The 13,823-nt window shown below is 40.7% G+C and overlaps 2 protein-coding genes across 2 annotated transcripts in view; both read right to left on the reverse strand.

Moving 5' to 3' along the window:
* Nucleotides 1–13,823, reverse strand: part of LOC147887970 (pentatricopeptide repeat-containing protein At1g06140, mitochondrial-like) — a 197,711-nt gene that overhangs the window by 170,796 nt on the left and 13,092 nt on the right. The gene's annotated exons all lie outside the window — the stretch shown is intronic.
* Nucleotides 732–3,981, reverse strand: LOC147887973 (pentatricopeptide repeat-containing protein At3g09040, mitochondrial-like). Its single transcript, XM_087393482.1, has one exon. The coding sequence runs from the start codon at nucleotides 3,401–3,403 to the stop codon at nucleotides 1,058–1,060; it is 2,346 nt and encodes a 781-aa protein (XP_087249608.1). The 5' UTR covers nucleotides 3,404–3,981; the 3' UTR covers nucleotides 732–1,057.

The following is a 13,823-nucleotide window of genomic DNA, read 5'->3' on the forward strand; positions in this document are numbered from 1 at the left end:
CTGTTTGGGCAGAATTTTGTCTGCAGGACCAGGTCAGGTCAGTCTGCAGACTGGTTGGGCTATTTTCCACGCTTCCAGCCCTATGCCCCCAGGGGGGCGGGGGGGGCATTCCATACCCATTCTACAGGGTTTCAGGTGCCTCAAATTGGGCTGCCCACACAGCAGCAGGTAGGTCCAACAAACCCCTCATAACAGGCTGCCTACACAGCAGCAACGCGGACAGAATTGAGGGAGACTTGTGCCTCACCATTGGCTGCAGACGGAAGCAGCAAGAAGGTCAAGGATCACGCAGCAAACGCTGCACTAAGACTGGCTGTCCACTGGAGAGGCAAGAAGGCGTGTTTGTGGGGCATCAGTGATCACTACGCAGCACATAGGTTTAGAGTGTTTTAAAGGTGCCACGAGGTAAGAGAACAGTCTTGAGTCACAGGGGTCCATATCTATGCAGCACCCTGTTGCTAGATGATGACACATTCTACACACATTTTGTATATGATTTTGGACCATCTTGGTATCTACTGTTTCTACTCTTTTGAGCATTGTTCATTTACTGTCTGCATCTCTACCCCTCTACACTAGAAACACATTAAGGAAAGACTTGTAGCACTGTGTGGTTCCTGGGTATACGTTTCATTATCTTCCGCTGTGCGCAGAGCGTTGTCTGTAGCAAGCAACCTCCACCTCTGTTTCTAACACCATGTACAGTGACAGATTGATGTATTCCACCCCACTTGAAACAACAAGACCCTGTTTCACCAGTAAATGGACTTTTGAAAGGGCTATTAAACCGCTGATGAAATATTTCACCGGTCATTTAATAGGCGTCTCACCAACAAGTTCTCCAGATTAGCAATGTTGAATGCAGAGTCGTTTCACGTGTCCAGCTTCTCACAGGGGTAGTAAAGCAGGTGTTCTTTGATTTCCTCCTGAACTGCTATCATGCCTGGCACATATGCTGCATCTTTATCTTCCTGGTCAACCTGTGCAGCTGTTCTATATTTCCTTGACCTGAGGTGTTGTGTGTAAAATTGTCTGAACGAAACCTGAGAAAACTGCTCTACACAACTGCACCCAGAATGTTTTCCTTCAAAGCAACTCTTATTGTTGCTATGTCATTCCACCTGCCAGCTGCAGCATAAATATTTGACAGCATTACATACGGTGCAGGATTCTCTGGATCCAATTCCAAACAATGAATTGCAGCATGCAATCCTCGTTCCACATCTCCATGTATTCTGCATGCACCAAGCAAGGTCAACCACACTACAGCAGTTTTTATAAATGGCATGCTGTTGATTAACTCTTCTGCCTCATCCAGACGTCCAGCACGACCAAGAAGATCAATCATACACATATAGTGATCCTCTGTCTGTGTTATTCCATGATCCCTCTTCATACAAATAAAGAAATCTCTGCCATCTTCAAGCTGTCCTGTATGACTGCACGCAGATAAAACAATAACAAAGCTTATCTCATCTGGCTTGATGCCACCAATCTGCATTTGAGAGAAGAGATCAAGTGCTTCCTTCCCATAGCCATTTTGGGCAAATGCTGCAATAATTGCATTCCAAGAGACAATGTCCCGCTGAGGCATTCTATCAAACACATTCCTCGCATGGAGCAGAACTCCACATTTGCCATACATATCAATTAGGGCGGTCCCCACCACACCATCTTGCTCATATCCATAGTCAACAATGGTCTCATGGACCTTCTGCCCCTCCTGGAGTGCTGCCAAACTTGCACATGCATCAATAGCACATGAAAGGGTGACTTCGTCTGGTCTGAGGCCATCAAGCTGCATTTTACAAAGGAGATCCAAGGCCTCCCTGCCGTGCCCATTTTGGACCAGCATTGCCATCATTGTATTCCAAGATACAACATTCCGAGAAGGCATTCCATCAAATACAGTCGTTGCCTCACATAAATTCCCACATTTTCCATACATATTAACAAGAGCTGTTCCTACAACCACATATTGTGCATATCCAAGATAATGGATGATTGCATGGATTTTCTGCCCCTTTTCAAGAGATTCCAAATTAGCACATGCATCAAGAGCAGAAACAAAGGTGATATCATCCGGCTTCACACCATCAAGCTGCATCTGATAAAAGGACTCCAGAGCATCTTTCCAATATCCATTCTGGGCAAATGCAGCAATCATGGAATTCCATGAAACAACATCCCAATGAGACATATGCATAAAAACACTTCTCGCACTCTGCACATTCCTACAGTTTCCATACATGGTTACAAGAGCATTCCCCACAACAATATCTCCTGCATATCCACTGTCAATGATAGCAGTATGGATCTCCTGCCCCTCTCCTAAAGCTGCCAAGCTTGCACATGCATTGAGTGCACATACAAGTGAGACATTGTTGGGCTTGATGCCTTCAAACTGCATCTGGTGATAAAGATCCAAAGCCTCCTTGCCATGCCCATTTTGAACAGAAACTGCAATCATGGCATTCCAAGAGACAACATCTCGATAAGGCATATGTCCAAAAACTGTCCTTGCCTCTTTCAAACTCCCACATTTGCCATACATATTGACGAGTGTGTTCCCCAGGACAACATCTTGTATAAATCCACAATTGTCAATGGCAATATGGATCTTCTTCCCCTCTTCTAAAGCTGCCGGGCTTGCACATGCATCAAGGACACACATGAAGGATACTTTACTGGGCTTGATGCCTTCCAGCTGCATCTTATGAAAAAAATCCATAGCCTCCTTGCCATGCCCATTCTGAGCAAAGGCTGCAATCATGGAATTCCAACACACAACATCCCGACAAGGCATTCTGTCAAACACACTCCTTGCATAGGGCAGGCTTCTACACTTGCCATACATATTAACGAGAGTTGTCCCAATCACAAGATCTTGTTCAAGTCCAAGCCCCACGATAGAAGCATGGATCTCCTGCCCCCCTTCAAGGGATGCCAGACTGGAGCATGCATCAACGAGACTAACAAAGGTGATCTTATTTGGTTTGACAAATTCAAGCTGCATCTGTCCATACAGATCGAGAGCCTCCTTGCCATGCCCATTTTGGGCAAAAGCTGCAATAAGGGCATTCCAAGAAACAATGTCCCGGTCTGGCATTTTCCTAAACAATCTGCTTGCATGATCTAAACCCTCATTTTGACCGTACGCTTTAATCAATATATTCCACGAGTACACGTTAGGCTGGGCCACTTTGCCAAAGACAGCTTGAGCTTCTTCCATGCTTCCACAGTTTCCATACATCTCGATAAGACAATTTCCGAGAAATATGCTGCTATCATATCCATGCCTAATGATTTCAACATGGACACATCTACCATTAGAAAGGGCCTTGGCCTTACCATAACGTCTCAACAAAGAGGCCAAGGTGTCATCGAATCCAAGCCTCCCCATTCTAAGGTTCCTGCCCTGGAAAAATTTGACACATATGTGTCTCTACCGTTTTGCAATAAGAGCGTTTCAAAATTCATTGCGGTTTTTTGGTTCCAAGGTACCCAAGCTAACATAGTATCTCTTCCTCTAGGTTGGACATGTCAGCCAGGTACATTGTTTCCTGCTAAATACCCCTTTCTCTGGTTCATCTAGCAGGTTATCGTCACGCTTTGTTAGGAGCCATCTGTTGCTGGGAATACTATTGTAGCTTTGGAGACGACGACGCATTGCCATACGATCAAGGTCCGAAAAACAACCAATGGGCGGTGCATGAAATGGAGTTTCGTCTCTGATTCTCTTTTAGGGGGATAAAATTGTGCTAAAAAGTGGCTATCTGCCCATATCTCACTTGCTCACGTACCACCTGCTCCATTGAGCCCTCTCGTGCACATGTACTCAACCCTTTGAGTTCCTCCACCTACCCCTATGCCCTTGGGATGCTTGAAGTGCTCTATGGTTGGATGGTGGTGCTTTCTAGTTTGGGATCTCAGTCTTTGATTTGAGACGAGCAAGTTGTCTCAGTAATCACGTCCAGGTAGAATGAGATCTCACTTCCTACTTTTAAGCCAAGAAGAATACCAAAACTCTAGACTCGTTTCCTAAGAAAATAAAATATTTAATGTAGAGTATATCTTTATGGACTTGGGGAAACTATGTTTCAGGTATATATTTTTGCCCTCCAAGGGTCCTTAAGGGATCTCTTGGTTTATAGGTCCATAGTTTTGAAGTTAGTTCATTTGGTCAATTTGACCATGCAAATTCTGGTTAGTATGAGCTTTAAATGTCCTTTCATAGTAGTTTAAGAGCTTGTAATGTGTTTAAGGTTTAAGAAATCAGCCCAAAAGAATCGAACATTTATATCAAAACAATATTGGTCACACAAAATTGACTTGAGGTTAGTGGCTTCAGTGTCTCCATCCTCAATTTGTCCCTTTCAAAAGAATCGAGTCTAGCTACACTTGTAGAGGTGGATGAGCACTCTCCTTTTTCTGAATCTCCTCTATTGAATTTATGACCCGCTATACTAGCATCACATCTCTCATGATCTTGAGACAAATTATACCAACTCTAATTACTAACTTGAGTCCTACGATCAAGGCTCTCGTTTCACTCATATTATTTATGTACCCATATCCTAGCTTAGCTCCCACCATGACATATCCTATAGCTATTTGGAGCACTATCCTAAGCGACCTTCATTCTTCAACCTCTAGATGCTAGCATTGCCTCATACTATGACAAATACCAATAGTTAGCATAGGACTTAATCAAAAAATTAAACCTTCTAGTGCTTTCCTTTGACATGCACATAACACAATAGCATAATCGACAATATTGTTATAATTACTTCAGTTGTCAATGAATAAAGCATGAAGTAATCAGTTCAAATACTTGAATACCCCAAGTTCCTATTCCAATTTAGCATAATAAGGCTTAATCTTATCAAAGTTTTTTCGAGTTGGAAACTATTTCCCAAATAGTTCAACTAGATAGACATTGTAATTTGTCCTTCATCAACAACTTCACTAGTCCTTTGCCATGATTGGAACTCTCATGGAAATAGCTCATGACTCAAATCAAAGAAAAGAACTACATTGTTCTCCTTGAATTAAAAGTCCCAAGCTCTTTTATCATGATACCATTTTTGATTGCCTCTTCTCGGATATAGCATTCAAATAAGCCCTTTCACTCTGCTTTAGATCTAAAAAAGTTGGTGTTCAAGAGCTTTAGCTTCCCCTAGTTTGTGTTCCAACACCATTCTAAGTGTTGGAATGTTTGTTTCAATGGTTGAAATACATTCCATATCTTAAAAAGTCGATGTTCAAGAGCTTCGGGTTCCCTTAGATCATATTCCAATGCCATTCTAAGTGTTGGAATATTTGTTTCAATCGGTGAAATACACTCCATACCATACACAAGGAAGTACAATGTATAATTTATGCCCTTCATATAAGTCAAGTTGTACGCCTAGACTATTTGTGGCAGTTCCTGGTTGTAATCTTGTCATCCAGCTTTTATTTTTTTCTTGATAGTGGTGCCAAAGATTTGTTGGTTGTCTCCACTTGGCCATTTGCTTTTGGGCTATATGTTGTAATCACTCGATGCACAATTGAGAGCTCAACAATTCCTTCAATTTGCTCATTCATAAAACATGTCCCCCTATCGATGATTATTTCCCTTGATGCATCATATTAGGACATAATATGATCACCAAAAAATTTGCTGTTGTAGCAGCATTGTTCTTAATAGTATCCACTACTTTCAACCATTTCATGAAATAATTAGTCACTACCAAAATGTACTTCCCTAATGAAGATGCTAGAGCAATGGGTCCAGTGAAATTGATTCCCCATTTTCAAAAGGGAGTAAATCAATACAGAAGTGATTCATTGGTTTTGCTACTAATTCACTCAACTCTTTGATAGGTGTCACAAGTTTTAATATGTTTGTGGAATCCTTTACAAGAGTTGGACCTAGCCAGAAGAACATTTTGGGCTGATTGATCAACAATAGAATGTCACCCACAAGATGACTCATGAAGTTCCTACAAAATTAAAGGGATTTCAGTTACTTTCATGCATCGAAAGGGCCTCTTCTATAGAGCATTCCCCCTATTCTAATAAATCTTCATGCTCTTATCACTATACTACACTTTTGACTTTGACCATATCCTTGCAAAATTTCTCTCGTTCAAACGTACTAACCAACCCTTGAATACTAATACGGGATTATATAAATCTTGACCAAATCATCCTCGAGCCGAACTGGCTCCTCTCCACTTGATTGTATAGAACCATTTGTCTCCCCATAGCCATCAATAGTGGGGCCATCACTCGTTATCCAACATTCTAATGCTAAGTATAACTGAGGTGGCTGCTTTTGTAGCACGTGATTGAACTCCTCCAAGATAACTATCCAAATAGGTTGATGAATGTTTTGGTAAGATTGGATTGAATTGGAGTGCCTCAGATGCAAACACATACCTCCACATAGAGGGGGATAGGAGGGTGGTAATGATCTTGTAATGGATGAATTGATCATCACATGATACCATTTAAAAAAAAACAAATAGTTGAAGACATAGTTAATGATGAAGGAGTTCAAAATGATTGATCTCAAAATTCTTAACTATTTTCTTGGCATAAAGATAGAGCAAGGATATAGGTTCATCTTGTAGGAGGATTGTGCCTAGAGATCTTCAAGAGATTTTGCTTGGAGACCATCAAGAGATAGAGAAAGTCTTATAGGAGGATTGCGCTTGGAGATCTTCAAGAGGATTTGGTTAGAGAATTGCAAGCCATAAATTATCCCAATGGAGGTCAGATCCAACCTAAGCATGAAGGATGTCACATAACCTGCCCCATTTTGAGAAATGGTTAAGTGTCTACTATATTTGGCCAAAATTTGATTGGACATCTCTAGCCTACTCTCCCAATTTGCATCTGCACCAAGCGAGATGCACGAGAGTCTAGATTGTGCATGCTTCGATGCTTGAATGGTACCTCCAAATATAGAATTACACATAGAAGTGGAATGGACTTCCATGAACATTGTGGTTCAGATTGAGTGGAGACATGATCATTTAGTGGTTCGCATGTGACATTTCTTTGTGCTTAGTTTTGAGACCATCTCATGGCTTAGAATGAAGCATCCCATAATGTCTCCTTAACAAAAGTAGAGTACCCATTAGCATGCATAACACCCTATGAATCCTTATGGATGATATGGATGCTAGAAGACATGATCCTCCAACAAATCAAAGTGGTGGAATCTACTCGACAATTAGGGATCCGTTGCAAGTGCCAAGAACTTGGTGTTCCATGCAAGAAACACATTGAGGTTCACTACCAGAATTGATCAAGGATCTGTTGATATAGCAGCCAGAAGGCTTTGAAGAAAAGGGAAAAGAGCATTTGGTTTGCAAGTTGAAAAAGAGTCTCCAAGCTCGCCCTTGTAGAAGCTTCCACTAAAAAAGAGAACTCAAACTCCTGCAGGACTTATCTAGCTCCCAATAGAGGAGAACTTTGTGGATATCTTAACCAAGGCTCTATCAAGGGAACAAATGGAGCATCTCATCCTATTTTTGGGAATATTGATATAGTGAAAGGGAATGTTAGAGATCATTTCCCCACATGTGAGTCCCAATATGAGGAGGTCAAGATGGTCGTTGATGGAACAGTCTAGAACCAAGCTTTGCAATGAATCCACATACTAGATGTTAACCCAAATAGGGGTCTAGATGAAGGCTAGGACTTGGATCTAAATGTATCCCAAATAGGGATCTAGATGAGAATACGAATTGGCTTTTGGATATGAAACCTAGATTAGGCTCTAATAGGAATCTCTAGAAGGCACGAGTCCTAGATTGGACCTGAATGATAGGTAACCCTACAAGTCTATCATAATGGTTCTAGGAGAGTAAGTTTTCCAAGTGGGACCCAAATGATAGGAATATAGCAAACAACACTAAGATGAGTTAGAACATTGCTTTGAGGGTCAACCTAACAAGCTAGAGATCTAGAGATAATGTCCATAACCATTGGTTGCAAAGATGTGCAACATGTAGTTCAAAGAGAAGAAGCCCTAGAAAAATGCATAGCATAGTGGGAGTAATTGGTCTAAAACTAAACAAGACAAGAGAAATCAAAGTCAATAGATACAAAGAACAAAAGCCTTAGAAAAATGCATAGCATAGTGGAAGTAACTGGTCTAAAACTAGACAAGACAAGAGCAATCAAAGTCAATAGAGATAATGTCCATAACCATTGGTTGCAAAGACGTGCAACATGTAGTTCAAAGAGAAGAAGCCTTAGAAAAACACATAGCATAGTGAGAATAATTGGTCGGAAAATAGAGACAAGAGCAATCAAAGTCAAGAGAGCCATAGATCTAGTGCAAAGTAAAAGTCACCAGCAAAGATCAAGTTGAAATGATTTGATTGTGACAAGTTGGGCCACATCGTTTTGCCTAAGCCTAGACAAACGAAGAGCAATTAAGTAAACAAAGACATTATTCTAGTGCAAAGAAAAAGTAACTAGCAAAGAGCAAGATTGAGCAATTTAATTGTGGCAAGTTGGGACACATTGCATTTGCAAAACAAGGCTATGAGTAGCCCGAAAGGCAATAAAGAATTAGGTAATATAGTGCTTATGTAGCAAGTGTTGAATATGCCCAAAGGGTTTGAAAGAGGAGATGCTAGAAGATGTGTTGTGCACTAGCAAAAAGGCTGATTGATCTAAAAAAGCCATGCAAAGATATGGGACATCTCAAAAACATCAAATTATGCACTTTTTTTTTTTGGGTAGAAAAAGTAGTGTGTATTTATTGCTTTATATCATGTCATACATAAAAAAAAGATAGAACCAGAACTGACTGTTGTGGCTAAAATAGCCCTTACATCCTGAGGATCAACAAAAGTATAAACTCCTAAAGAAAACATCTCAAGGATGAAATGAAAAGCTGAAAGTATCTTCCTTAACACCTGAGGCAGCAATAGCAGAGGTGTCTGAAGAGTGTGCCTGGGCAACAATAGTGTCAGAAGAATGACCATGAGCAGTAGAGAGGCCCTGTAGAGGGTCAATAGACATGGATGATAGATGGGTAAGATCAACAGGGATAGGAATATTTTGTGTAGAAGAGCCAGAGCCATGGAACTGAGTTTTGGCTCCTAGAGAGGCAGCTTGAGGTTGTTTAGATGAGTCAACAACCACAAAAGGGGAGTTGATGGAGAGGCTCCCAAAAGTAGAAGTAGCTTGTATGGAACTAGCAGCAGCAAAAGTAGAGGGAACTTTGCTTGTAGAGGCATGAGGTGTTGATCCTGGGGAAGAGGGAAGGGGTTCACCAGTTGTGGCAGATCTTCTTTGAAGAAAAGGAGGAATCTTTGCATGATCATCAGGAATAAAACAGGAGAGCTTGTGTCTGGCAATATCTGCACTTAACCTTTGATGTTCAAGATTGTATGCACTAATGATGAAGTCAATTCTCCTTTTTTCCTGTTCCACCATGTAGCAAACATAGCATCAGTAGACAAATCTTTATGATTAAATTGGAAGTTATTACTAGATATCCAAATGAACCAGAGTGCATGGGCCCTGATGATAAACCAAGGCTCATGCATTATCCTACAAGCATCTCTACAAGCATCTCCTAATAGAATAGCTTTCCAATTAACAGGTTCACCACATTCCATCTGAATAAATTTCCATACTTTCCTAGCATGAGGGCAAGCAACAAAAAGGTGGAAGACATGTTCAACAGGGTTTATACATCTCATACACTTGCCACCACCTTTGCCAATGCTGAGTCCTCTTGAATTAGACCAAATAGATTTATGAAGTATTAGCCAGGTAAGACATGACATTTTCTCAGGCACACTCTTAGTCCAAATTCTGTGGAATCTATAGTACCATTTGGTTCTATCATCATTCAACTTCCACCTTCTGTTAAGGGTTATGAATAAATCCTCCATATCAGTAGTAGAAGTTGGGATTGGTAATAGGGAGGAGCACCCCACCTAGCTAAACTCCTTGTGTATGCACAGTACTGAACCTCCCTTCCAAGTCACCTCTCCTTGCTAGAGTTCCAATCTTTCCATAATCAGTCTTTACTATTGGTTGGATAAAGAGAACTCTCTTCTAATTTCAAGCCATGATTTCCATTTGATATGTTCTCTATTCCGTAGCTGACCCCAAGTTTGAAGCCCTTTCTTGAACAACTTAGCTGCAACTGTGAATTGATCATCTAACAAAGTGGCAAATCTAAAAATGGATGAGACCCAGATAGAATCAATTAACATGAAGTTACCTTTACCAATGAAGAGGATATAGGCTTTTACCTCTTCAAAGGCTTCCCAAATGGATTTCCATAGGGGGCTCCCCTTGGATTTACAAGGTTCAGGGTTAAAAAGACCAGAATTAAAGGGATATTTTTTTCGATTGGGTGCCCTGCATGGTCTGATATAGTTCATGTTTCTCACAAGCAGCTGTGCCCAATTCTCCTCAAGACGAAGAGCAGCTTTGATGATCCAAGTGGCAAACAGTTTTTTGGCAGCAGAGGAGATGTCAATCGCCCCTTACCCCCCTTCCTCTTTGGGTTTGATACAATAATCCCATCTAACCTTAGAGATTTTGTTAGACCCCCCCCATAAGGAGGATCTACATAGTCTGATAAATCTGTCCAAGGTAGTTTTGGCAACAAGATAGATAGAAGATAATAATAGAATAGAGACAATGATTAAGAACCATTTTCCTACCTGCCAAATTTGCTTGGAAGTTTCTCCATTTTTCTAGTTTCTTCTGGAATCTGTCCAATACCCAGTCCCACCTCTGCTTCATTGTGACATCAAATCCCATTGCTATCCCCAAGAGTCTAAAAATTGTACCTTCTTGTAACTTCATGCATCCTAGCTATTGGAGGACCCCCTGATCTTCCCCATTGAGATTAGCATATCTTGTTTTGGAGTGTTAATACATGAACCTAAGGCTTGATAAAAAACATCAAGGTAGTCCATTACACAAATGACATCTTGATCAATGTTTTTAGGAGTTAGAGTAGTATTATCGGCAAACTATTGGCATAATAATTGTTTACCATTACTGAGTTCAATCCCTTTTAGAGCTCCCTCCTATATCTGACTTCTAAGGAGCCATTCTAGAGAATCTACAGCAATTCCAAATAGAAGAGGAGCTAGAGGGTAGCCTTATCTGATTGATCTCTTAAGGAAAAAAGAGTCACTCATAATGCCATTAACATTGACTCTAGCAATAGCATTAGTAAGCAACAGCTTAACACTAGAGACAAATGAAGGGCTCATACCCATATCCTACAAAGATTGGATAATAAAGTCCCATTCCAACCTGTCATAAGCTTTATCAAAGTCCCTTAAGAAAACATATATCCTATTTGGTTTCATTAGCATTCTCACACCCTTCCTAGAGGTTGATGATGGCTTCCAAAAGATGACGTCCCTTGATGAACCCTTTTTGTTCCGGTAGAACCCAATCCTTCATTTTGCCTTGAATCCTTAAAGCTAATGCTTTGGCAAATATCTTGTAGCTACAATTTAACATTGTGAGGGGTCTCCAATTTTTTAACTCATCCTTAGAGCCCTCCTTAGGGATCAGTTTTATAATTCATTTATATGAAGGGGAAGACAACCTTCCCTGACACTTTCTTGCCATAGGAGTAAAAGGTATGGCCCAATTAGTTCCCAAAAGGCTTTGTAGAATTTAATAGGAAGACCATCTTCCCCCGGAGTCTTCCCATCTACCATAACATTTACAGCTTCTTTCAAGTCTTCTAGACTGAAGGGTCTTTCTAGATAGGGGAGGTCAAAGGATTTAATAGCTTTATCCCTTATTATTTGGTAGAGCTGTCTTGCTCTTTGGTGTCCTCATTTGGGGGGCAAGTGTTGGAAAGTAAATCCTTGAAGTGGTTTTGAATATACTCAATATTTTCCTCAGCGTTGCTTAAATGAGAGCCATTTAGTCCTTTAAAAAGAGGGATCTCCTCTCGACATCTTTTCCTTTTGATAATTCTAAAGGTTTCCTTAGTAGGAGTATCAATCTTTCTTGCCCACCAGTCTGTGTAGTACACTTTAGTCTCATTTAGTCTAAGTTGTTCTTGTTTTCTGAGCTCTCTTTTTGCCTTATTTAATTCTTCATGAGCATCTACATTACCCTCTCTGGATTTTTGCTCTAAACTGCTGATGTTAACTTGGATGTAATCCATCCTTTGAGCCCTGATCTGTGCCCTTTTTTTCTGGCTGTTCATAAAATATTTTGAGTATCCTTGACAGCCAAATCCCAAGCAAGTGATGCTGATGTGTGCTTAGAGAAAGCTCTATGCTAAGCCACCTTGATTAGTTTCTGTACACTTTTAAACTAAAAGAGTTTAGGGTCAGCTTTGATCCAAGAGGGACTCCTCTCCCCAGGACCAAAATCACATCTCAATAAGATAGGCTTGTGATCTAACAACCTTAAAGAAGAGTATGTTACAACTCTTAAAGAAGCTATTTGTTCAAGAGGTTTTGGGAAATATAGAATCTGTCAAGTCTAGCCTCCCTTCTGTGCTCCCTTATCTGACTGTTGCACCAAGTGAACTCTCTGTTATTACTGACATCCACCATCTGCTAGTGCTCTTTACAGTCTTCCCAAGCAAGTAATTCAGATCCTCTAATGCACGTGCCCATTCCCTTCCATCTGTCTGATTTGATCTCTACCATATTGAAGTCCCCCATTATTATGCTTTTGCCATCTGGGTATTGTAGAGATTCCCATAACTCCCTCCTATTTGAAGCTAAATGGGGAGCATATACGAAAATCAATTTGTTTCACACAACACTATAGCATTAACCATTTGTTGTGAGCATCTGTAATGACTTGAGAAATGCAATCCATATAGTGAGACAAAATACCTAGAGTTGTGCCCCCTTTGCCATCCTCATGAGAAGTGAAAAACCAAATCCTTCTTCTATCTATTGCTTTTAGCCTATCTTCAAGAGTATACCTACTTGCTTTGACCTATTGCAATGCTAAAAAGAGAGGTGAGAGTGAATTAGCTCTTAGCCAAAAAGCTAATTCTTCACTCCTGCCTGGATCCATTAATCCTCTAACATTGAGAGTCAAGAAAGTCAATGATTTATCTAACATTCTTCTTCTGCCCCTTTTTAGCCCTGGGGTTTGGGCTGCTCTCTGGCACTGTGGCTAGCTTGGATTGTCTTCTCTTATGCTAAACTACTGTGAATGACTTGCCTTGACTAGTGTCTTCCTGAGAAGGTATAATATCTTGAGTGGCCTTTCCTGGATCATCTTTGAGTCTTCTTCACTAGCTTCTGCCTCTTCCATGGCATCTTCCTTGTTAACATCCTCTTCAAATTCCTTGAACGAACTAGCCTCTATGACCATGTTATCATCTTGGTTGATAGTGACCTCCTTCTCCAAACTCTCTTCTTGTTCCTTGAGAGTATCAAAAAAATTTTTATTGATTGTTTCTGTCTGTTTGTTGTCTTTTTCACTCCTTTTATTGGCAATCTGACCAATAGATTGGCCCTTAGAAGGAGGACTATGGGTTTTAGGGACCCACTTTTCAGTGGGAGGATGCTTCTTTGTAGCATTGGCTTCTAGCTCCTTACCTTTGGGTCTCTTTAGAGGATAGTTCTTGACCACCTGTATGGACAGACCACACAAAAAGCAAGAATGGGGGAGATTTTTATAAGAAAGGGGTTGTTCCCTAAATACACTACCATTTCTGTTAAGAATGGTGAGGGTTCCACGCATCTCTTCTGCTATGTCCATTTTGATGCAAATCTGAGGATTTCCTCTGGGGTTGATAAAGTTTTCTTGCTCTACTCCAAGGACTTCTCCCATCCCACTACATAAGG

The sequence above is a fragment of the Dipteris shenzhenensis genome, chromosome 22 (genome assembly GCF_047967505.1).
Source record: "Dipteris shenzhenensis isolate YYH24624 ecotype China chromosome 22, Dip_SZ_1.0, whole genome shotgun sequence".
Taxonomy (NCBI): domain Eukaryota; kingdom Viridiplantae; phylum Streptophyta; class Polypodiopsida; order Gleicheniales; family Dipteridaceae; genus Dipteris; species Dipteris shenzhenensis.